Source organism: Mirounga angustirostris, unplaced genomic scaffold (assembly GCF_029215605.1).
Source record: "Mirounga angustirostris isolate CCGP_5_RB_7025 unplaced genomic scaffold, mMirAng1.0.hap1 SCAF_2, whole genome shotgun sequence".
Classification (NCBI taxonomy): Eukaryota; Metazoa; Chordata; class Mammalia; order Carnivora; family Phocidae; genus Mirounga; species Mirounga angustirostris.
Genome location: NW_026991710.1, coordinates 117,026,029 through 117,051,433, shown reverse-complemented (window position 1 = coordinate 117,051,433; position 25,405 = coordinate 117,026,029). Strand labels below are relative to the sequence as shown.

Genomic DNA, 25,405 nt, shown 5'->3' with positions numbered 1-25,405 from the left:
TATGAACACTGCACCCACCTCCAACCCTGCAAAGGCAAGTAGGGGAGGGGAAATGCCTGGGAAGGGACAGGGCTACTTGTTTGTATAATCAGTGCTCTGTTGTTTTCTTTTTTCTTTTTTTTTTTTCCCCTCTTCTTCTCTCTTCAGTTTTGTCCTCTACTCTCTTTTTCAAGTTCCAACGACATTTGATTCCCACTCCGGTATCTTCTGGGCAAGTTACCACAACCTGTCTGATTTCATTCAACAGGTGGAGGCGATTATGGCAGTAACCACGCAAGTGGGGCCCAGTGTCCCTGCCGCGTCCGGGACAGCTGCTGGGCCACCACTCCTATCAATCCCACAGACCCCACAACAAGCACAGAGTGCTCAATTAAAAAAAAAAAAAATGTTCACAGCTACCAAGAATCTTAATTTAGGTTTTAACTTCTTAGAAATGATTTTTAAACCCTTCATTATGAACATTATCAAACAGAAGAGTAGACAGTACGATGAGTAACTGCATACCAGCCTCGATGTAGTAACTCTCAGCACTTTGCCATATATGCTGGGCACGCATACTTTGCAGAACCGTAACAAATAAGTTATCCCCATTCAGCTACTTCACCCTCCAACCTCTCAACATGCAGCTCCCAGGAATTAGGACATTCTCTTCCCTAGCCACAAGATCATTGTCACGCCTCACACAATTAACATTAATTCCCTAATATCACCTAATTCTCACTTCATATTCAGACTGTCCCAATTGTCTCCAAATGTCTTCCATAGCTGTTTTTTTCCAACCAGGATTTGATCAAGGATCCAATATTGCCATTTGGTTTTTATGCCTCTTAAGGCTCTTTTAATATAGAATGGTTCTCCATCCCCTTTTTTCTTAACACTTTTTTGAGACAATGAATCTGATTTCTAAAAATAAAACCCATCAACTCATTAATATACAAAACATATACCTATATAACGCTCGAAGAGCTCAGAGACCCACATCTCTCTGGCCAGCACGTTTCCTCCTTGTAGCCAAATTTATAGGAATTAAAATAATCAAGAGGTTGCCTTGGTGACAATAGAATTAGAACAAAGGAAATCAATTTTACGGTTCAGATGTTTAAAGATACAAAGCTCTGATATCCTGGTGTACCCATTCTTCTTTTTCCACAAGTTTTTAACCAAATGCTGTGTGTGTTTGTAGTTTATCTTTTTATTTTCTTTTTAAGATTTTATTTATTTATTTGAGAGAGAGCACAAGCAGGGGGAGGAGCAGAGGGAGAAGGAGAAGCAGGCTTCCCGCTGAGCAAGAAGCCTGATGTGGGGCTGGATCCCAGGACCCTGGGATCATTACCTGAGCCAAAGGCAGACGCTTAACTGACTGAGCCACCCAGGCGCCCCTGTAGTTTACCTTTTTAAATAGCTCCAATTCAGATGCAAAATAGAAATTGTTTATAAATCCTCAAGTGCAAGATTGGGAAAAGTCGAGTGTTCTTTTCCCCTCTTCAGAAGGATATGATTATGCAGTAATTGTTCTTTGGGGTCAAAAATTTGCATTCTTTCTTCCTTATTGTCTTCAATGTGTAAAACAATTAAATGTCACAATACAAGTCACCGTAACTGATCAGAATACTAACAAGCAAAAGGCCATAGAAACACAGCATTTTAGAGTGAGTAAAGGCCCATTTTACCCAAGGAAAACGGAGGCCGAGAGCCGCGAAGAGCTGCGGGAGGAGGCCCAGCACGTCCTAGAAGAGGGTTCGTGTTGCCGGGCTCTGGTCTTCGCTTCTTCACTGCCCGGCCCCTACTGTCGAGGTGCCTTACTCGAAGGCAAACAGCCATTGAGTAGGATCCTGATAGCCCTATCCCCAGACCGTTATGTTCTCAGTGTATTCGTGAATATTTAGTACTGCTACGTGGGGTGCAGGGCGGTGTCATCTCTTCCCCACTATTCTGGAAACGCTGGTGTTTAATTGCCTTTATTTCTTTTCCTAGTATTCATAGTCTTTAAAACTTCCTTTGTACCCACCCGGTCAACAGCTTCTTGAAGATGCCCATAACAGACTCGAGGCTGTCCAGATTTCTTTAGAAAAATGGACAAAGAGCCCTTTTCCGGATGTTAAAATGTGTTATCTGTGCTCATAATTCCATTTTCCTAACATCCCTGAAGACTGTGAGGTGAACTCATTCCCAGCCTACAGATGAAGAAAGCAGGGACGCCTGGGTGGCTCAGTCGTTGAGCGTCTGCCTTCGGCTCAGGTCATGATCCCAGGGTCCTGGGATCGAGTCCCCACATCGGGCTCCCTGCTCTGCGGGGAGCCTGCTTCTCCCTTCCCCTCTGTTGCTGCCCTACTTGTGTATTCTCTCAAATAAATAATCTTAAAAAAAAAAGAAGAAAAAGAAGATGAAGAAAGTAAAGGAGGGTCATTTGCATTGTGCCACACCGTGACCGCACTGCAGGGTCACAACAGCTGCCGACCCCAAACCGCATGGGACGCAGGACGTACAGCGGAACCCAGCTCTAGCTGTGACCGTGCCCCTCCTTCCCCTGGCCAGGGGCAAGGACATCCACTGCACACTAGTCTCTGAATGGTTCCTTAAAAATGAATGCTCCCCCTTTTTTTCTTCTTCCTTTTTTCTTTAAAAAGTAAATTTCGTACCCAGATTTGTTTTGTGCTATTAGTTGATGACTCTCTTCTCTGGCTACTCTACGTGTTTGCCTGACGTCCCCCATGTGCAGCCATCTGTTGCTCTCCTACGACCAATGAAGTGAGCACGGCTGCCTTATCAGCATCTGTCTGGAACGTTCCATCAAGACAGAAGTGGGACGATCATCAGAGGCAGGGGACGATGGTGGCCCCATAGAAAACCCAGCACACGGTCAGGGTGCATAAGCAATCGTGACTTCAGCATGCGCTTCCAGAACCAGAGCCCGTGCACTTCCACTGAGGATGTGGCTCTCTCCCCTCAGGGCGGACTTTAATTCTTAAACAGGAAATGTGTTCTCTAATGGGCATGTTCCTACAAAGCCATTTCAGGAAAAACAAAACAAAGACTTCTTTTAAAGAATTGATCAATTGACCGCACATGACCTTCAGGGTGGAAATAGCTTCTGCAAGCATTTGGGCAAAGGGAGGGGGTAACGTCAGAAGTGTCTCAGTTTCTTGGCAACATTGAGGTCCAGGTATTCATCCAGAAAGCTGTTTGCAATCCCCAGGGCGCCTAGGACCGTCAGCAAAGCCAGAGTCCCCAGACTCAGTCGGAAACCGGTGATCCTACAGGACAGACACAAAGCAGAGAGGTGATAACCAGCTGCAGTGATGAAGGGAAGCGTTCTGAGGCAGGCTGCTCGTTGCTGGCACCGCCCAGAGCTTCCATGCTTTTGCCATTTGAAAATTTTGATTCGTCCCAGAAATCCAAGGGGATGCCTAGCCACAGAGGCTGGCCCCTTTGCACACTCAAAGGATGATCAAGACTGGGCAGGATTAATTCCTTTGCAACTTTTTGGAGACTGTGCACAATTCTTGCAAGGATTTCAAGTGTGGCGGCCATGAGTGCACACTGAGTGTACAGTTTGTACTTGACGTTCCCTTCTTACCCCTAGTTGCTCACAGCCTGGGAAGAACCACGACCATCGGGGCTGCCAATACCCTCAGGAACGCACAGCTAATTCAGACTCCATCTTGCTACTCTTTGCCTAAACACCCAATTCGTAGGTTCTCCTTACCTTTTTTTAGCTGCTTCTGAATAGCCCCAGAAATACTGGTGACGGGCATAAATGTAGACCACACCCAGACAAGTAGCAAAAACTACAGAGAGAAAATAGAGAAGATACAGAATCTGATGGCGGTCTCTCAAAATGTGGGATGACACCTGAGAAAATGCTCACAAAACGTGTGTGTGTCCAGAATACACAAACAACTCTGACAATTCAATTGTGAAAGGAAAACAACTTAATTTTTTTAATGGGCAAAATATTCGAATAGACAATTCATGCAAGAAGATAAGCAAATGTACCAATAAGCACATGAGAGTTCTTTTCAATATTATTCAACATCATTCAGTATCAGCAAACTGCATCTTAAAACCTCAGTGAGAGGACACCACTGCATACCCACTGGAACGGCTAAAATTTAAACAGACCAACAACACAAAATGTTGGCGGTATTGGGATCCTCATACATTATTGGTGGGAGTGCAAAATAGTACAGCCAGTTTGGGAAAAGTTCTGGTAGTTTCTTATGAAGCTTTGACCCAGCAATTCCATTCCTATATATTTACCCAAAAGAAATGAAAGCACATGTCCATAAAAAGACTCGTACAGAATGTTCATTGCAGCTTCATTCACAATAGTAAAAAACGGGAAAGAGCCCAGACACCTATCAATAGGAGAATGGATAATCAAACTGAGATAATCATACTACAGGATACCACTCAACAATGAAAAGACACGGATACTTGCAACAACATAGCGAGTCTCAACATTTTGCTGAGTGAATGAAGCATTGCACAAGAGTACATACTGTAAGATTCCAATTATGGAAAGTTCTAGAATGGACAAAACTAAACTATGATGAAAAAGACTGGACTAGTGTTTGCCTCTGAAAGTGCCTAATGAGGAGGGGCATACGAAGGGGGGCATAAGAAAACTTTCTGGGGGCGCCTGGGTGGCTCAGTCAGTTAAGTGTCCAACTCTTGGTTTCAGCTCAGGTTGTAATCTCAGGGTTGTTAAATCAAGCCCCACCCACATGCTTGTCCCTCTCCCCCTGCTCCTCCCCCTGCTCGCTCTCTCTCAAATAAGTAAATAAATAAATACAGTCTTTAAAAAAAAAAACTTTGAGTGGTAGTCATGTTCTCCTTCTTGATGGGCATACACTTGTTAAAATCATTGAATGGTACATGTATGACCTGTGCCTTTCACTACACAGAACATAAATTTTACCTAAAAGAAATGTAAAGTGTGGCATGATCCTCTGCCATCTTGTCCAACAGAAAATATCAGTATCTTCCCTTACCATCAGGGACCTCTCTCTTCCTCAGCACCCAATGGATGCAAATTTCAAGAGCCCTCTGGTACACACTTGAAGTCTATCTGTGGGGCTCTGATATCCTGGATAAAATTAAATTCCTTGTTTTATTAGATCACAAACCTTTTTTTTAGTTTCTACTCTATACCGGGTATCATTCTAAGGATTGGGGTTAACAGTGAAATAGATACAAGTTCCCTACCTTTACGGAGTTTATCAGCAAAGACAGACAACACGGAGAAAAATTAGAAGAACATCACAGAATTGAAAGTGCAGTGAAGGAAATGAAGCAGGATGGATGGAACAGCAGGGATGGAGGCGGCCGCCCTTAGAAAGGGGTCAGGGAAGGCCTCCTGAGGGGAGGACGCTTGTGTGGGGCCTGCAGGTGAGAAGGAGGGGGCCAAGTGAAGAGATGAGGTGAGGGGTGGGCACCTGCCTGTGAGGGAGGAGGTGGAGAGATCCTGAAACAGGCTGCAGTTTTGAAGGCCCCCCCCCCACCTTTAATGACTTAACTCCCGCGAAGCCAATGAGAATTATTCAGGACAATTAATAGGCAACGTAACTTTTCATGAGAAAGAACGAAAATTATGACAGAAAATCCTTTTCTGACAGTGGGCCTCATTCAGCCCATTACAGTGAAATATCCAAAGGGTCAAACAGCAGAGACTGAGTCCCATTATCAAAGGCACTCTTCTTATTAGTTGTTAATGCCGTCTTACCTGACAAGGAACAACCCCCTTCATTCATGCCCTCAGGGGACAAAAATGTGAGTTGGAATAGAGTTAAGAAGTCTCTCTCTGAAGGACATTTTATCTGAAATTCCTCAGTTGACAGTAAAAATTACAAGAGGACAGTGATGGGGTTGCCTTTGAAAGCAGCTGGATTGGGGTTTACTGCAATCTCAGCCATCAAGTGTCAGACCCAAATGAGGTGATGAAAGTTATCAGAAAGCAAAAGAGATTGAATTTCTCCAACTAAGGTATCTGGTGCTCCTCTGACCCCCGGTGTTAAAGAGACAGGCCAAGTTGGGTTAAGCCTTCAGCTCACCGAGGATGTTCCCAGATGTTTGCAGAGCTGCTACACGCAGGGGCATTTTGGGGAACTCAAGAAAAGGTACCTGGGTTATTGGGGAAACACCTGTAGACCCTGCCTGTACCTGAAAGCCAGTTTTCTCCTACACTGATCAATGTTAAGTTGGTCAAATTACTTAACCTGTGATTTAGTTTCCTCATCTGTAAAGTAGGCATCAATTATAGAACCTACTTCATAGGAAGGCTTTTAATCCTATATATCCTGTACATTGGATAGGTTTGAAAATTTAAAACAGTACCTGGCACATAGTGAGTGCTCAATAAATAACAGCTATGATCATTAGGGTGAACTGTTGCAGAGAAACTAGAATTAAGGAACCAGAGTTGAAGACAGAGCTCATGTCATTTTCATCCGGGAATGCCCAGCATACAGTTTGTTCCAAGTTTGTTTTTTTTTTAACTGAATTAAATTGAAATGAAGTCAAAGTTAGCTTATCTGCGGAACAGTGCTCTTTGATGCACAGAGACATGGATTATTTTGTTTAAAACAATTTCCGGGATCAGTAGATGTATGGTTGCACATCTGTTCCTTAATGGTTCAAAGAACCACAGTCATCATTAGAACAGAGGTGATCGTATTTTGAAAATTACCTTGATTGAAATACCATCCAGCCATCCACAATGTAATCAGAAAGATGGGGTAAAACTCCACACAGTTTTGTCTGCAGGAAAAAATAAAGACATGGGTTATTTTTTTTTTTTTAAGATTTTACTTATTCATTTGAGAGAGAAACAGAGATAACAACCGAGAGAGCACGAGCGTGGAGGAGAGGCAGAAGCAGGCTTCCCACTGAGCAGGGAGCCCGACGCAGGGCTCGATCCCAGGACCCTGGGACCATGACCTGAGCCAAAGGCAGACACTTAACAACTGAGCCACCCAGGCGCCTCAGACATGGATTATTTTATGAGAAAACTAAACACGAAAACATTATGCTTTCATCTGGAAGTAAATGTCTAATCTCTTCTTATAAAAATATTATAAGAATTACATAAAAACTTAGATGTCTTTTCGTGTCAAATGATTCTTCCAAGTAAGACTCAAACATTGTTTAAATCTCAGATCAGGGCCAGGAAGCACTTTCCTACATGTAAGCCGCCGGTATTAGGAATGAATTCTAGCTCTTTTCCAAAAGACAGACCTTGAGATGGCCCTTATTCCAAGCCTAAAATTCACTCCACATCTTCTCTAAAGAACCCAGAAAATAACACAATTTATATTAATCGGATCTCTTCCCCAAAATTCCTACACACTCACTGCCTTCCTCTTGAGTTATTCAGCAGTTAAAAATTAGTTTTAAATAATTCCCCTAAAATCTCCTGACGTAAATGAGTATTTTTCATTCCCATTTTATGGAGAAAAAAACTAAGTCCTGAGAACACAAGCTGACCGATGCCTTGCAGAGAATCCAAGGTACTGGGTCACCACCAGATTCCAAAGCTCTGTCCTAACATCAAGTCAAATTGCCTCTATTCATAGAAGACTTGGACGGAAATTTTGACACTATTTTAAGCAAAAAGGAACCGTTCTCTGGAAACGGTAATTCATCTGCACCTAGCAAAGAGGAAAAAAAGATGAATTATATTCATCCTTGCCGTGCTACGCCCCCAAGTGATCTTGGTTGGGTTGGCTGAGCTCCTTGCTGACGGTATCACAACCGGAAAGAACTCTACTGTCATCTGTAATGTCTTGAGTTGATCCTGGTGACAGGGGCATAGTGTAGAGAATTAGAAATGATTCCACATCCTTCCTTAAAGCTTGTGTACTTAAGGCTATAAGGCAACTGCCCCAGAAATAGTTGATACCGGTTCTTGAAGACCTGTATCTTCTAGCTGAGGTCACCATGACTGGTTTTCTTTTCTTAACTTAAAAAAAAAAAAAAAGTTGTTTTATTTTGCTTTTGCCACCAAGAGGGCAACACAGGTGGCTCCTGAATTTCCTTCCTCCCACAGATATGCTGATTGTATAACCACACACAGAGCAATCCCCTCTGAAAGAAACCCAAAAGCCAACTGACTCCTACAGTGGAGGCAAGACTTTTAAGACTTCCGCTTGAAGGCTGGGCCCCCAAAACCCCTAGCTCTGAAAGCTAATGGGGCTTGCATCCACAGGATTTGGGGGAAGACTCTAGCAGGACAGTGGCAGGATTCCTCCCTTCAAGTGCTTGCCAGCAGGGGCTGTGTCCCTGTGCACCTCCCCTGGGGCTCCGGGAAGTGACCCAGAAGACAGAGGGAGGGGCTGCTGAGGTCCTGGGTCAGCAGGGGTGCTTAGAAGCCATTGAGATTCAGGCAAGGGTGTGTCTGTAACTGCATTTGTGCTCCCTGTGGGTGGGCGGAGCCTGGAGCATTTGGGCAGTTCTGCTGTCCCTCTGTCCCCTGTAGGCAGTTAGTCACTGTTGGTCCCACCCTGGCCTCAGCTCTTAGTGGTGCTCATTATCCTTTGCTCCTGGCCCCACTTTTGCTCACCTGCCTTAAGCCCTAGTCCCTCTGAAAGGGGGCTCTGTCCATGTCTTAATATCACCTCTCAGAGATTGAAAATAATCTCCTACGGCCAGCCCTGGGGCCTGGCTATTTGCAGATGGTCTTCTCTATAGTTGCCTGCTGAGAATACCAGGTATTGCTTGGTCTTGACATACCTTGCATCCCATTCTGCCTGTTCAGTAGGTCCTCTTCCCGTCCCCACCTCCAGCCCCCCCAGCATGCGACCATGTCTTTCTGCCACCACAGTTAGGTGGTTCACGCCTGGATGTGTCCCAAGACAGCTTGTTCACAGCGAGTCATCCACAAACATTGTTTAACTCAAGGGGACCAAACTCGGAAAATGTGTTCTTAACAATCTTATTGGTGACTAATTACAGTTACATTGACAAGAAAACTAAAATGAAAATCATTTCTGGTCTCTTGTGGACACGAAAGCAGATATCTTCTGTTCCCCTACGACAGGTGATCCTCAGGAAAAGTCTCCAAATGCAACAGGAAACAGTCTTCCAATTGGAAGCGGCTGTGCCCATTTCCCTTCACATGGAAGAGAGGGGGTAGCTGATTATGGCCACTGATGGACTGTCCCCTTTCCTGCATGCCCACACTGCGGGAAACGTGTCTGTCTACTCTTCCTTGGTTAGAGCCCTCTGTGCTCAATAATCCTGTGCTCTTTTGATATTTAAGTTTCCCATAAAATGATTAGGGGAGAAGCTTTTCCTTTGTTATAGGCAGATGTCACCATATGCCTCAAAGTCTACCCAGGGACAATAACAGGAAGAGTCTGTTAGAAAGACAGTAGGGTGACCAATCCTCCTAGTTTGCCCTAGACTGAACATGGGACTTTGAATTTTATAACCAGGACGGTCCCAGATACATTATCTCGGTCTGTCCTAGGGTTTCCTGGGACGCAGAACTTTGAGTAGGAAAGCCTTAGGCAAACCAGAAAGAGCTGGTCACCAGAAAGGATGACCTGAAGGAGCCTATGGAGATGGACTCATTAAAGCTGCTGAAATCCCTCAGGCTTCATCCCCAACCCCAAGGGAGCCTGGCTGTGGGGCCCCAGACTCATGGCCACTGCCGAGTCTCACTTGGACCCAAGGGCCGGCAGTAGTGAGGGCAGTCCCGAACTAAGTACCGTTTGACCCTGGCTCAGCATGAACTGTGTTGCTCAGTTCACCTCATTTTGGAGAAAAGAATCAAACTGTGGCCTGATAGCCAAACTGGGCAGTTCCTAAAAACACTGGTCTCCAAATTTTGTTGATTGTGTAGTTCTCATGGTTGCATAACCCCATTAAAAACAAACAAACACATGTCCTCCTATATGTAGCACAGGTAGCTAGCTGGCCTCAAAAGTTTGTGCTGTGGAGTAGGGGCTCAGCCAGGGATTAGATTCTGGGCCGTCCTGGATTTGGGCGGGGCCATTTCCTGCCAATGGAAAGAGAAAGTAAAATATGTCACTCCTGAGCCAAATGGTTAAGAAGCGGGTGTGCCAAGCTCCCTTCCCCCACATACTGGTTGAGCAGAGAGAGCTCTGAGGACATGGATGGGGACAGACCCCTTAGATGGATGGAGCATTGGCCTCTAAGGGGCCATGTGGAAGGCCACTCCACCAGGAACCCCCATATGGGACCCTACGTGACCAGGATATAAACTTCCATTGTGTTAAGCCACTGGGAATATGGGGTTGATCAGTTAGCACAGCTGATAGAATCAACTGGAAAAGAATATCATCTACATGATAAAACACACACAAAATAGAAATTAAAGAATGAGATTTTAAGAGCAAATATAAATAGAAGCTCCCAAATTTCCTCACCCTCATAGCAGATTACTTAGTGCACCCTCAGCATGGACACATCACTTGGGAGAATTCTGACCTTAAACTCTTCTGAATAGCTCTGCTATGGGGCGCCTGGGTGGCTCAGATGGTTAAGCGTCTGCCTTCGGCTCAGGTCATGATCCCAGGGTCCTGGGATCGAGCCCCGCATCGGGCTCCCTGCTCCTCGGGAAGCCTACTTCTCCCTCTCCCACTCCCCCTGCTTGTGTTCCCTCTCTCCTGTCTCTCTCTCTGTCAAATAAATAAATAAAGTCTTTAAAAAAAAAAAAAGCTCTGCTATTTGGTAGATTTCTAATAAAGGCACAACAGGAGACTGTGTATGACACTCTCGTTCATAGAAAATGTGAACCAGCTACCGAAGGGAAAAACCTGATTAGCTAGAGTACCTTTCTAATAATAGAACACGTTCAAGAAATAAAAACAGACAAGGCCACTTAAAGGAAGCGTCTTAGGAGGTTTTCTTCTTTTGAGTTTTTGTTTGCCCCTTTTTCTTTCTCCTTCTGTCCGGGTAACTCATTCGGAAGCAGTGGCCTGCCCACCGCCATGAGCGGCTTGCTCTATTAGCAGATGACCCAGCCTCAGTCTGCCGGCTTTTGACCCTGGAAAGTCTTTTCGATTATTGCACTGGCTGAGGGTCAGAGCAACAGGTTAATATGCTCGGCAAAGGTTCACGGATGAAAGGTGCTGGAGCTAATCTTTCTATATAGATTCTTAACTATCTGAATTGCTCCTTGTCGAGCAACCCTGTGTGGGGACACCAGAGGGCAGTTACCACAGGCAGCAGGAGGGCAGGATCGAAGCCCCATTCACGAATGCTGCTGCTAAGCACCAGGATGAGCGAGCAGATAAGGGAGCGAGGCTCGCAGCTCATCCACGTTCCTGCGGCTCCTCGTCCCCCCCCACCTGAGACTCAGCCAGCTTGGGTGACAGAGCTGTTTGGTGGTGGCATGGACTGACTGTTGGTGTCCCTCAAAATTCATATGTTGAAGGCTTAACCTCCAGTGCGGCCGTATGTGGAGTAAGAAAGTACTTAAGGTTAAATGGGGTCAGAAGGGTGGGACCCTGATCTAATGGGGTCGGTGTCCTTATAAGAAGAGACACCAGAGAGCTCTCCGACACCCCCAGACTCACTCTGCCCAGCCCCTTCTCTGTCCTTGAGGGCACACACCGAGGGAGGAGATGGCAAGAAGGCAGCCATCCGCCAGCCAAAAGAAGAGAGCTCTCACCAGAAATCCAAGCAGCCAGAACCTTGATCTTAGATCGAGATCTTGATCTTCCAGTCTCCAGAAGTGTGAGAAAACAAATGTCTGTTGTTTAAGCCACCCAATCTGTGGCATTTTGTTCCAGCAGCCTGAGCTGACTAATACAGATGGTTTGTGGAGGAGGTTGCTACAGTTTGAAGAGCTCATCGTTTAGAGTCATTCTCTCACCTCGGGGACCCCTAGCCCTTTCTTTTTTTTTTTTTTTCTTTTTTTAAGATTTTATTTTTATTTATTTGAGAGAGAGAGAATGAGAGACAGAGAGCACGAGAGGGAAGAGGGTGGAGGGAGAAGCAGACCCCCTGCCGAGCAGGGAGCCCGATGCGGGACTCAATCCCGGGACTCCAGGATCATGACCTGAGCCGAAGGCAGTCGCTCAACCAACTGAGCCACCCAGGCGCCCCACTCCTCTTATAACTTTTACTTGGAGTGATAAAAGTGGAGAATTTATTTATTTATTTATGAGAGAGAGAATGAGAGACAGAGAGCACGAGAGGGAGGAGGGTCAGAGGGAGAAGCAGACCCCCCGTTGAGCAGGGAGCCCGATGCGGGACTCGATCCCGGGACTCCAGGATCATGACCTGAGCCGAAGGCAGTCGCTTAACCAACTGAGCCACCCAGGCGCCCCCCCCAGCCCTTTCTAACTCAGTGGATAAGTATACCTTAGGCTTTCAGCTAATATCATATCTAAGATGGGTATTCTTATAAGAAAAATGGGGATATGGTTACTGTCTCTCTTTAACTTATTTGTACTTATTTTTTTTTTAAAGATTTTTATTTATTTATTTGAGAGAGAGAGGATGAGAGACAGCGAGCACGAGAGGGAAGAGGGTCAGAGGGAGAAGCAGACCCCCCGCGAGCAGGGAGCCCGATGTGGGACTCGATCCCGGGACTCCAGGATCACGACCTGAGCCGAAGGCAGTCGCTTAACCAACTGAGCCACCCAGGCGCCCCAAACTTATTTGTACTTATTACAAAAATAGGTGATCCACATTACTTATAATCCCAGTGTTGCACAATACCTGAAAATTTTTCTTTGTGAATTTTCCTTTCTCCATAGTCTCTAGACATACATTAGATCCACTAGTTTTAATCTCTAAATTTCAGGATCTGAATTCAAAGTAACTATAAAAAGTAAGTGAAACAGCAAAAACAAAAAATTTACAGCTATAGCAGCGTAAGAAGAGGGTAATATTTCTAAAGAATGCCCAGATTCACGATGATTGGGTTTACTTGTGACAGCCTAATTCTGGAACAGGAACTGAATAATTCAATATTAAGCAAATAGGGGTGCATTCAAGGAACCAAGCGAGAGGAAATTCTTCTATCTTACCCAGCACTAATGAAACCATTGTTGGGACACTACATATACTCTAGGCTTCAGGTTTAGAAATAATACGAAAAATCTTAGTCTAAAGAGAACAACCAAAAAATTTTAATGGTTGGGGGAAAAAAACTGAAGAATTATTACTACCTAGCCTCAAAATACAGAGATGAAAGATAATAATGGTCCCCAACTGTATGAAAAAGAGTGGGGTCATTAGCGGCTATTCTTCTCTTATGGTGAGAATAGAATCAGAGGGAATGTACTTAAATTGCAACAAGATCAAGGTATTACTTGGATCTACTTTTTAGATTTATAAAAGCCTTCAATCTAAAGGGATCAAGGTACTCAAATTAGACTAGATAAAATTTCCTAAGCTTAGCAATAACATGAAGGAATGGCCCTTGTTGAAACTATAGTTGCTTTGTTCACAAGTTTAAAAATGGATTCTGGCAAAAGACTACAAAACTCTAGAGAAAGTCCTCTCTAAGGCCCTCTCTATAGGAAGGGAAGAGGAACTGAATGGGGAAGAGGCCCTGGGCTGGTAATATGGGTAAACTGGGCCCCATAATAATCACCTCTGCTTGGCAAATGAATATCCAACCTGAGGTGAGCTCGAGACAGGAAATAGGTTACTTCCGTGGTGGTCAGAGGGACCTCAAAGTGATTGTTAGGAGATGTCAGTTTCCACTTAGAGATAGGATTAGTCCTAACACCAGGCTTCTTGGCCATACTTAGGACAAAGCTGGAGGAAAAAAGAGTAGGGGAAAAGACAGCATTTCTGGTCTAGCCACGATCGTAAGACCCTCAAGAGAGGCTGAAGGACTCAATGCTTTGGTTCAGGAGAGCCAGAAAAGAAAGTGCATTTCCTCTCAGGGATTTGCAGAGCTCAAGAGAGCCTACCCTTGAAGACAAGAATAGCCAAGTAGGCTTTGGAATGACCTGGTTATTCCAGGGGATCCTGCCCTAACTACCTCAGATAAAATCAAAATGGCTTCACTAGCAATGAATTCAATCTGATTTGGCCTGACTTACCTAAACCTTATAGTCTAAGCAAAGATTTGGTCTAGTGCTATGGAACATCTAAGAAGAAATTCAGGGAAGTGAATAGGCCATCCCCACTCACCCTTCCGAGAGAACCCAGGACAATTATTACTATGCTCTTAAGGGTGTTGTATGACTCCTCACTCCCTCTGCCCTAATTATTGGCCATTATTTTTTAACCCCTCTTCATTCTGCCGTGATTAATCAAACAGAACAAACAAAACACTTCTAACAAGGAAATTAGGTGTGTATATTTTTTTTATAAACAGAAACTTAAGAGATATACTTCCAAATGGTGTCCAGCTACAGAAGAGAAGAGAGAGGGGGTGCCTGGGTGGCTCAGTCAGTTAAGTGTCCAACTCTTGGTTTCAGCTCAGGTCATGATCTCAGGGTTGTGAGATTGAGCCCAGAGACGGGCTCTGTGCTCAGCGCAGAGTCTGCTTGGGATTCTTTCCCCCTCCCTCCTCTTCTCCCCCTGCTTCTTCTCTTCCTCACTTCCACCCCCCCTCAAATAAATATATAAATCTTAAAAAAAAAAAAAAGGAGAGAGCAATAACTTGAAAGAAATCAAATTTGTGGAAAGTATAAGAATAAACAGAACCAGAAGCAGCCCAAGGATTGAGCGTGATGGAAGCCCAACACTCCCCAACAGAAAGTTCTTAGATGACAGAAGACAATGTAGGAAGATGTGGAATTTCCTCCCGTGATGATTTGTATAAATAGTACAGTGTCTCTCAAACTTCAAACATTAATATATCACTGTCAAAATTTTAGCGTGACCATATAACACTATTTTTCTATAAATCAACTATATTTTTTTTACTTAATTTAGGGAGAATGAAATTTTATGAGTAGAAAAAGAATATCACTTTCTAAATAAAGTATAAAAATAAATCCCATGAGAACAAAATTTGCCAAGTTCTCATTAGATGCTGTTGATTGCTGAAGGCTCAGAGCATGAGACCCTCCTTCTGTTGAATGGAGAATGGATGTTCAAGAGGTGTTGAGAACACATCACGAGGACTCCATGCTAAACATGACAGAGTGAACCCATGTTTATTTCTTCTCCCTCCTGAAAGCTCACTAAAATGCCAGTAAAGGAAAAAAATAGATATAAAGTCATCGAGAACAAAGAGAGTGGGAGCAGACACAGCAGTGGAAGAGAGATGTTAGCAAATTTCTGAGGAAGGACAGCACTCAGGGGAACAGGAGCTGAGCTGACAGAGTACAGACAGATGAAGCCTCAGTGCCTACAGAAGGAAGGACCAATGAAGACTAAGACCCTGCTCATCCCAGAACCCCAAGAGGCTCGGGAACTGGGGACTCCGGGTACCTTTGAGGCCAAAGGCTGAAAGGGAAGAACTGGTTGACAGACTATAATAAGGAGTGCTTTAGTTCCCCTCCACCTCTGAGCCCCATCCCTACTTCCCCATCCAGGAGATGGGAGGTCTATTGTCTAGAGAACTCGAACCAGAGAGTCACAGGGGGGTCCAGGAATAATGGAGGGTAGGGATAAAATTCTGTACTGAAAAGTGTGCGCACCTGCATACGTGTAGTGGAAGAACCTTCCTTTCTTCACCCACCACACTTTCAGGTTTCTAGAAGTGAGACCTATTATACACATCCTCCTCCCTCACCCTATACTTGCCTGTCCCCACTGGGGGCTTAAGGGTTTTCTCTAGAGAAACCAAATGGTCCCAGAAAGAGAACCGACAGATAATGACATTTGGGGCTCTCCAAAAAAAAAGCTGCTGCTCATCAATCACCCTTTGGTGAAGCTGCCACTCGGTAAGCCCCACCCATGCCCACAGAGCTTCCAATTCATTTTCTGATACTCTTTATTAAATTGGCACAGATAGCCAATCAAGAACCATTGACATTTGAGTAAAGCTTCTAAGATCTCCCTTGCTCAGATTTCTTTGCTGGACCCTTGTCTTCTTGACTTCTAAGGCTGATTCAGTCCTTGCTCCTCTTCTCTCCTTTACCTACACCCACTCCCTTAAAGAGTTCTTGCAAAAAAAAGAGATTTCTTCCAGTCTTGTGGTTCTAAATCATCTTTGTGTGCCAATGACTCTTGAATTTATATTTCCAGCTCAGATCTCTCTGCTGAGATCTCTCTCTGTCGAATGGAGAATTCTGAAATGCAGATTCGTATATCCACCTGCCTGCTATCTCTCTACTCAGATGTGTAAACAATGTACTAGGCTATTTCCGACCAACAAGAAAGGATCCAAGTAGCTTAGTGAATGACAATGCTTACAGCCTCTCCTTAGCTGTAGCCTAAGTCACATCTCGGACACAACATGTCAAACAGAACCTCCCAGTCGTCCTCCCAAAACTGCTCCTCCTGCTGCCTTCTCTCTTTCTGTTGTCTCTCTCTGTTGTCTCTTGGGATGCTTGGGCCAAATCTCTGAGGTCGTTCTTGACGCTTCTCACACTCCGTATTTATTATGTCAGGAAATTCTCTTGACTTTATCCTCAAAACATATCCAGAATCTGACCATTTCTCACCATCTCTACTGCTACCTCCCTGGTTCAAGTTAGCTTCCCAACCGAATTTCCTGCTTCTACCAATGCCTCCATGTAGACTGTTCTCAGCAAAGCAGACCAAGTGATCCTTTTAAAATATAAGATCGTGTTACTCCTCTGCTCAAAACCTAGTAATGACTTTCTCTTTCACTCAGAGAAAAGCCAAAGTCCTTACAACGGCTTTTAAGGCCCTACATGATCCATCCATTACCTTTCTGACTTTACCTCCTACCACTTTGTCAGCTCCTTCTCTCAGCCACACTGACTTCCTTGCTAACCCACCAGGCACATTCCCACTGAGGGTCTTTGCACTGGCTAGTCCCTCGGCCTCAAGAAGGTTTCCTCTGCATGTTCACATGGCTAACTTTTTACCTACTTCAAGCCTTTGCTCAAGTGTCACCTTCTCAGTGGGGTCCACACTGACCACCCTAAATAGCAATCCACCCCTCTGCCCCCTTACAATGCTCTCCTTTTTCTTAACACTTACCACCTCTTGCATAATATAGTATTTTCTTATAATATTACCTGTTTACTTTCTGTCTTCTTTGACTATAAGGTAAACTTCAAGAGGGCAAGGATCTTTGTCTAATTTTTTCACTGATAAACTACGGGAACAGTGCCAGGCATATAGAGGTGCTCAATAGATTTTTAATGGGCAAATAATAAATAAAAATGAAAGACAGGGGCTAAAATTGACAAATAAGGAACTTGGAAAAAACAGAAATTATACAAAAAATTTTTTAGTATATGTGCTGCCGAAGCGAGCACTATACAAAAAATTTTTTAAAAATATTATCATTAAAATCTTCAGATAAAAGAGATTAAACTGTATCCATAAAACAAAAAAGGGATAATTTAATAGCAGCAGCAATAACTGAAGAACAAAGAATAAAAATTAATTCTTAGAAATTAAAATTGATATCTGAATTTTTTTTAAAGATTAGTAAATAGAAGTTCAAGAAATTTCCCAGAAAAAACAAAAGTCCAAGAAGATGAAAAACCAAAGATAAAAGAAAACTAGATGACCCATCCAGAGGTCAACATAAAACTAATATAGGTTTTAAGAATAAAGGAACAGGGGCACCTGGGTGGCTCAGTCATTAAGCATCTGCCTTCGGCTCAGGTCATGGTCCCAGGGTCCTGGGATCGAGCCCCGCATCGGGCTCCCTGCTCAGAGGGACATCTGCTTCTCCCTCTCCCTCTCCCCCTGCTTGTGTTCCCTCTCTTGCTGTGTCTCTCTCTCTCTCTGTCAAATAAATAAATAAAATCTTAAATAAATAAATAAAAAGAATAAAGGAACAGAGAAAATGAAGAAGAGGAAATTCGGGGAAAAAGACATTTTAAAAAAATTCTAGAACAGAAAGACATGAGTTTTCAGGCTATAAAAAAAAGCCTTATCTATGGTTCAGCAGAGTGAAGTCAAATGCCTCTAAGCAAGCACAGCACCATAATATCTTAGGACATTGGGATGAGGGGAAGATCCTAAAGCCTCCACAGTTTCCAAACAAAGAACTGGGAATTAGAATGGCACAGAACATCATGACAATATCAGTGGATACCGGAAAATAATAAAGGAATATTTTCAAAATTCTAAGGGTAAGGATTTTTAACATAGAAATGCATGCCTAACTGAGCCATCAATCAAATGTGAGGCAGAATAAAGGCATATTTAGAAAAGCAAAGTCTCAAAATTTGACCAACTATTCACCCTCTCTCAGGAAACTTCTGCAGGGTATGTTCCACCAAAATGAGAGAAAACCAATAAACAGGAAAATAGGAGATCCAGGAAAACAGGCAATCCAAATCAGGAGGATATGAGGAAAATTCCTAGGATAATGACAGAAGGTCCCACAATGACAGCATGTAGCAGGTTTAAAAAGCATACTCCAGACCAGAGCAGAAAGATGGAGGACTCAAGCAGAAATGATCCAAGAAAAAAAACAAATGGTATTACTAGATTAATGTATTTGAATGTATTAAGAGAAGATTTTCAGTTCTGTTAAAGATTTGAGGATGAAACTAAGCAAACAAATAAACAAAGAGGCAATCATTAACCCCAGATAAAACAAAAAATTTCACAAGAAGGAGATGAAATCATAGTATACTATTTGACTCAGCTTTGAACATTACTTATTTAATTACAATAATATAAACATTGGCTATTGGTTTAACTCAACAAAGTGATATAACTGTACTGGAAGGTGGAAGTAAGGAAATGAGGAAGTAGAGAGACATGAAATTTTTTCTTCCATAAAAGGAAGCTAATTGATAATGTCTAAAATTTGTGAATCAATAAATAGCAGTGAAAGCATAATGTTTAGAAATATGGAAGTAAATACCAAAAGTAGTAGTCAGAAGGGTGCCGATGGTTGTCTCTGGGGTTGGATTGGCAGTAAGGAGAGTTATTTGTTGCTTTCAAGCTTGTAATCTCACTTTATTTTCAGACCACATATGTGTATTACTCTGATAAAAATAAATATTGGAGTGTGGGACAGACTGGCACCAAACCAATGCTTTCTTCTTGACATAATCATAAAGATTCAAAGACAATTGAAATGGAAATGAGTTTCTCATCATGTAGTTCAACATTACTGAAAATCGTATCTTGGGCATAAAGTTTCAGTCAAGTAAGAGATCAAGCTCTGGAGATCTGCTGTACAACACGGTACCTCTACGAACAATAATGTTTTATACATTTAAATTTTTTAAGAGGATATATCTCATGTTACATGTTCTTACCACAACAAAATTTTGTTGAAAAAAACATGTTTAAGCACCTCTTAAAATTATCTCTTCTATTAACATACCACACTTCCAAGCCTGGGGAATAGTCTGTGCAATTCTTGTTGAAGCAAAGAGATGGACAAGAGAACAATGCTGTCAGTTCAAGGATCACGACTTGCCCAAAGTGATTCAAGATGTAACAAAAATCTGAATAATCCAATAATCATTAAAGAAATCAAATTCCATAGTTTAAAATTTTTTCCATAAGGAAAACGTCAGTTCAGATCATTTTACAGGCAAATTCTAACAACTTTGAAGGAACACAGTCTCCCAGTCTTATTAAAGTTCTCTGAGAAAATAATTCTCTAACTCATTCCATGAGACTAGTATAATCTTGATATAAAAGTGAGACAAAGATCATAGAAGAAAGGAAAATTATAGGCCCACGTCACTCATGACATAGATGAAAAATCCCAAAATATTAACAAAAGAACCAAGTGACATATAAATGGTGACACATGCAATGTTTCTAAAAGCACTTATTTGGGGGATGAAATCTAAAGGGAGCCCTAGCATCTGCAGCAGCCAAATTCATGGTGTTTATGGTGGAACATTCTGTGTGCATCTGAAAAGACAAGATGATGAAAATCACTACAAGTTTGTGTGAAATGGAAAGCTTTCTCATTCTTACAGGTTTGGAGTTTTAGGAAATGGTTCATGGGCAGAGGGTAAGACTGACCCACCTCTGTTCCATGTGGAAAGGAAAAATAAAGATAGAAAATTGATGTCATAACTAATCCAGCTGGAGGCTATTGAACTCTCAGCATACTCAAGGGACTCTTTAACCAAACTGCCATGCTTAGAGATGTATAGCAGTCTTTCTCAAGATCCCAGCCTTTTCTGTAAGTGTACCCTGTAGGTGGGTAGAGACTCCATGTACTAGATGCTTCAAGCTTCAAGGATCATGAGAAGGGGTTTGGCTGTGAAGCGCGGTTTGTTCCAGTGGGATACCTTCTCTGTACCTCTTTCCCCAGATCAGAATTCTCTATATGTGCTAGGCCCAGACCCCAGAAGGGTGGGGGAAGCGTTACTTACTGTGCACGAAATATCCTTTCAAACTCTGGTGACCCAGAGACTGCTGGGGGTGTGACTTTGTATTTTAATCTTGCCTTTCCTACATGCAAAGCAAAATAACCTGCAAGTATATAGAGGGATTAACAATTAAAATGTGACACATCACTATTGATTAGAAAAACACAAATTTAAATCATAATTAGATACCACTACATACCTATTAAAATGTGTAAAATTAAAAAGACAAATCATATCAATTAAAAAAGAGAGGTAAGGCTCAGCCAGAATTCTCATACACTCTGGGGGGAACATAAAATGGTACCATCACTTTGGAAAACCATTTGGAATGGATTTTTTTAGTTAGACATATAGACCATATAGCCAATCATTCCACTCCTAGTTATTTCCTCGAAATTAAATCGTATGTCCATACAAAAACTTGTACACAAATGTTCACAGCAGCTTTATTCATAATAGCCAAAAATTAGGAACAACTCTGCAATTGTTAATTTTATTGTGTCAACTATGCTAGGCCATGGTGCCCAGCCGTTTGGTCAAACACCAGTCTAGATGTTTCTGTGAAAATATTTTTTGGATGTGATTAACATTTATATCAGTAAACTCTGAGTAAAGCAGATTACCCTTCTTCGGTGGATGGGCCTCACCCAATCAGTTGAAGGCCTGAAGAGAAAAGCCTGAAGTTCCCCAAAGAGAAAGGAATTCTGCCTCCACACTACCTTCAGGCTCCACAGTGCAACACCAATTCTTGCTGGAATTTCCAGCCTTCTAGCCTGCCCTGCAAATTTCAGAGTTGCCAGCCCCCAAAATAGCTATGAACCAATTTTTTTAAATAAATGCCTGTGTGTGTGTGTGTGTGTGTGTGTGTTGTATTGGTTTTGCTTCTCTGGAGAACCCTAACATAAATGTTGGTCAACAAGCTAATGGATAAACAAATTGTGGTATATGTGGTATATCCATATAATAGAATACTATTTGACAGTAAAAAGGAATGAACGATTGACACATAAAACAACATGGATGAACCTCAAACATATTATGCTGAATGACAGAAGCAAGACCAGAAGAGAATAGTACTGTATAGTTTCACTTATATAAAATTCTCAAAAATGCAAATGAATCCATAATGACATAAAACAGATCATTGGCTACCTAGAGAGGACAAGAGCCAGGAGGGAGGGTCACAAGAAAACTTTTGGGAATGATGCCTCCCTGTCTGACTCAGTTTCCCTACTATGAAATGATTATGACTTTGTTCTCCTTCCTTGGCCACATTTGTTGCATTAGATCATCCAAGCCCAATGCCAGAGTCACTTACATCTGATGACCAGCCCTGTAAAGCTCATTGGCTTCCAGACCCATGCTTCCTCCTTGGTCAGATGTTCTCACCTCCTGTCTTTATCACCCTCTTTCTGCCTCATAATTAACTCTGGGGTCTATGATTTCGCTTTAGATTATTTCTTCTGGTTTCGGTTCCTTACCAGTTCTCTCCAATACAATTCCGATCTTACTTATTTTAGTACCTACATACCCATTTCCTACTTGCTCATGTTTCCAAACTAGTTTCCTTTAGCGCACCACGTTCCTAGCTTGTGTGACAGTCTTAGGCGTGATGCATTTCCTCCTGAGACCCAATACTATCTCCCCTCTGACAAGTCAGTAAATAGTGAGCCTGGTTCAGTAAGGGCTCACACAGCAGGCCTCTTCCCACCCCCTGACTTCCTCTCTGCTACAAATAAACCGTTGCTCAGGATTTAAACGCTGTAGCTGAACATCTAGAGTGTATAAATGCGTAGCTGGAGTCTCTCATTCAAACTGCAGTGCCACCCTGAAGCCAGCCAGAGCAGGGTGAAGATCCGGAAAATGTGGGACTGAGCACTGTTTCCAGCCCTGGCTAAATCCTCACGAGGCAGCACGATTCTGGGGGCGCCGACGAGTCATGAGCCCCGCTGGAGCCAAAGAGGAGATGTGTCTGCAGAGGGGAAATAGGGAGGCTGTTCTGTACCCTGCTGCCACCATGGCCCCACAGCCTCGGAGAAAACACTTGGTAAGGCTTCTTGCTTCCATCTGTAAGATGGAAACAATGAAAGATGTGTGCTCCTTGATTTACACGTGGTAAATGGTGCAAGAACCCGGAGCTTCGAAATGAAGCTGTATGTGAAAGCCTCGAAAGTGCCGCCTTCCTCCCGGCTGTGCGTAGCACCTGGCCGCACCTGGCCACACCTGGCCACACCTGGCCGCACCTGGCCGCACCTGTCTGCAGCAGCGGCGACCGTGAGGAACGAGCTCCCGGCAACGGCAGGGGTGTTTGAATGCTCCCCCCACGCCCAGCCCACCCACAGCCCCGGGAGGAAGGATTCAGTTGGGCCATCGTCTCCCAGAGGAGGAGAAGCCCTTTCTGCGCTTCCAGGTCTGGGGCCTTAGAGAGACCGTGGCGACCGCTGGGATCACATGAGGAGGGTGGAAAGGCTGGTTTACCTTTTCTGGACGGCACCATTTTATTTCCCTCCCTACCAGTCGCCTAAAAACTACTTGGGAATACTCTCCTTTTGCTATGCCTGTCTCTCCTCTTTTCTTCACTTTCTCCGGAGGGATGTATGTATGCTGGGGTGAGTGAATCGAGACACCCCCTCCCCCTGCCCCAGCCATAGCTCAGCTTCTTGACTGTGTGGCTGCCTCTCAGTCCAGCGGAAACTTCTTTCTGTGCGAAGCAGCGGAGGATGGGGACTGACCATGCTAAGCACCAACCCCAGGCCGGGCACCCTGGGGGGCATTTCTCACCCAGCGTCCTGCTTAACCCTCTTTGATGAGGACATTGAAGGACAGAACATCCTGGCCAGGGGCACCCAGCTGATAAGTGGCTGAGCTGGACAGATAGGAGACTGTCTGTCTTCAAACCCTGACCTGCTTCTACCATGGTTCATGGTGTTCCTTCTCCATAAACACACTTTTGCAGAAGCAGCAAATTCTGGTCCTTCATGTCAACTCAACAGTTCTGTCTTCTCTTTCTCTCTCTCCCCGACCCAATCAGTAAACGTTCCCTGTCTACCGCTGTTAAAAAAGAGACAACAGGCCCCAAATGGAGTTATTTGCACTAAGCTGATATCACGGAACTGAGCCTTAATCCCTCACTTAATGACGGTTTCAACCTCTCCCAGAAGTGGAATCTTACACCAGCCAATCTGGAATTACCTGGTTAGCACTAGTGAGGCAATCGGCCCGATAGATAAATGCTATCTAAAAAGGTGCCCTTTGCCACAAACAATCCCCCCTTCTGCCTGTAAGTCTTTCATACTGTACAGCTCTCCAGAGCGCCTGTCTGTCTGCTAGATGGGATGCTGCCTGATGCATGACTCGTTGAATAAAGCCAATAAGATCTTTACAACTTAATCCGTTGAGTTTTGTTTTCTAACACCACCAACCACCACGGGCCCAGTCCCCTCTCCTCTCCACCCACTCCCACCCACCCCCACCTGACCTCTGGCCACAGTTCCCACTGTCCCCTGCACCCACCAGCAAACAGAAGCCTCTCTGTGAGGCTGACAGAGGCTCTGGGGCATCTGTGGCCCCACTCCTGTGCTCCCTGCAGCACCAGGAAGGGGAAACAGGGATGGTATGCTTCCGTGGAGGTGTATGTGAATCAGCGGGTCAGCACGGGGGTGCCCGAGACCCAAGTGCTGCTTTAGTTGGCAATAAACATCCTGCTCTACTCTAGAATGTGAATCAAACCACAAAATGTGTGTCATGGTATCCTATTTTCATAAATACACAAAACACACTGATTAGGCAAGACACTGAACATGCATGCAGGGTGGGACTTTATCCAAAGCTGTGGTCCCTTCATGCTGTGGCCGTCTGTGCACCCTGGCTCTGCACCCCTTTCCTGGGAGGCGCACACTTAGAAAAATAAATATGCACGGTTGGTTCCTAGTCTTGCTCCCCAGTGTCCAGACCCTTTTTCCCATTTAGCATGTTAAGTTGATATCATAGATAAGATGATAAGAATTGAGCAAATGTGACACCCCCCCCCCATGGAGCAAATGCTCTTTACATAACCAGGCAATTGATATACCCAATAATCCTAGTGGGAAGGTGCTTTAAGGTTTCCCATTCATCACCTAACCTGAAGCTCGTATTTCTGCACATTTCTTTAAACCTGATCTGATTATCATACCTACCGTAGGCAGTTCATTTTTAAGAAACATTAATTAAAAGATCAGGGTTGGGGCGCCTGGGTGGCTTAGTCGTTAAGCGTCTGCCTCGGCTCAGGTCATGATCCCAGGGTCCTGGGATCGAGCCCCGCATCGGGCTCCCTACTCCGTGGAAAGCCTGCTTCTCCCTCTCCCACTCCCCCTGCCTGTGTTCCCTCTCTCGCTGTGTCTCTGTCAAATAAATAAAATCTTTTAAAAAGTAAAATTTAAAAAAAAAAATAAAAGATCAGGGTTCAAGAAACCACAGCCATGGTCTAAAGCAGGTAAGATGTTTCCGTTGGAACACTCCGAATTAGTGTGGATAGACCTCTTCCATCAGGTTAGCTGGTGCTTTTCTACCACCCATCTGAACTGGGCTGTGGGTTGTAACCACAAACGTGGCAGAATCGCTGGGCTCAGAGAGCCTACCTCGGCCCCTTTTCGAGAACTATTCCCTGGAATGTTCCAAATCTCTGTCTCCAGGGAAAGAGGCGTGGATGACCCAACCCAGAGTAGACTATGCCACCAGGAAATAAGTATGAACCTCAAAACCAGACCTCCCTCCCCCTGCCACACACACACACACACACACACACACTGCCTGAGACTCTTACTTTGTTGACAGGCCGACAGGACTGAGACAGCAGCCAGCAAGATTGAATGCCCAGCCATCTTTCACATGGAACGTTCTGGTTCAGGGAACTATTTGTCGAAATCCAGGGGATGATAACAGGCACTCTCGACTTTGTAATGTTGACCTTCCTTATAAGGTAAACAAAGCCGGAGGAGAGGGGAAAAAAAAAAAAGGCCGATGCAAACGGCGGGGTGACC

The 25,405-nt window shown here is 44.0% G+C and overlaps 1 protein-coding gene across 2 annotated transcripts; it reads right to left on the bottom strand.

The window, feature by feature from the left end:
- Nucleotides 1-1,483: 1,483 nt before the first annotated feature.
- Nucleotides 1,484-25,399, bottom strand: MGST2 (microsomal glutathione S-transferase 2). Of its 2 annotated transcripts, XM_045880416.2 has the most exons (5): nucleotides 25,189-25,399; nucleotides 20,388-20,487; nucleotides 6,689-6,759; nucleotides 3,707-3,788; nucleotides 1,484-3,254 (listed from the first exon to the last, which is right to left on the bottom strand). In XM_045880416.2, exons 1-5 carry the CDS (start codon nucleotides 25,244-25,246, stop codon nucleotides 3,125-3,127), a joined length of 441 nt encoding a protein of 146 aa, XP_045736372.1. In that variant the 5' UTR covers nucleotides 25,247-25,399; the 3' UTR covers nucleotides 1,484-3,124. The 2 variants fall into 2 exon arrangements, with proteins under 2 accessions (XP_045736372.1, XP_045736373.1); XM_045880417.3 differs by lacking the exons at nucleotides 20,388-20,487; nucleotides 25,189-25,399 and adding an exon at nucleotides 11,639-11,758 and having other exon boundaries at nucleotides 3,036-3,254.
- Nucleotides 25,400-25,405: the final 6 nt, after the last annotated feature.

Coding starts and splice junctions, on each gene's coding strand:
- MGST2 (XM_045880416.2), bottom strand. CDS start 25,246: ATGGCTGGGCATTCAATCTTGCTGGCTGCTGTCTCAGTCCTGTCGGCC. Junction 6,760..20,387: donor GAAAGGATATTTCGTGCACA/GTAAGTAACGCT, acceptor TTTTTCCTGCAG/ACAAAACTGTGTGGAGTTTT. Junction 3,789..6,688: donor TGGATGGTATTTCAATCAAG/GTAATTTTCAAA, acceptor TTCTCTCTGTAG/TTTTTGCTACTTGTCTGGGT.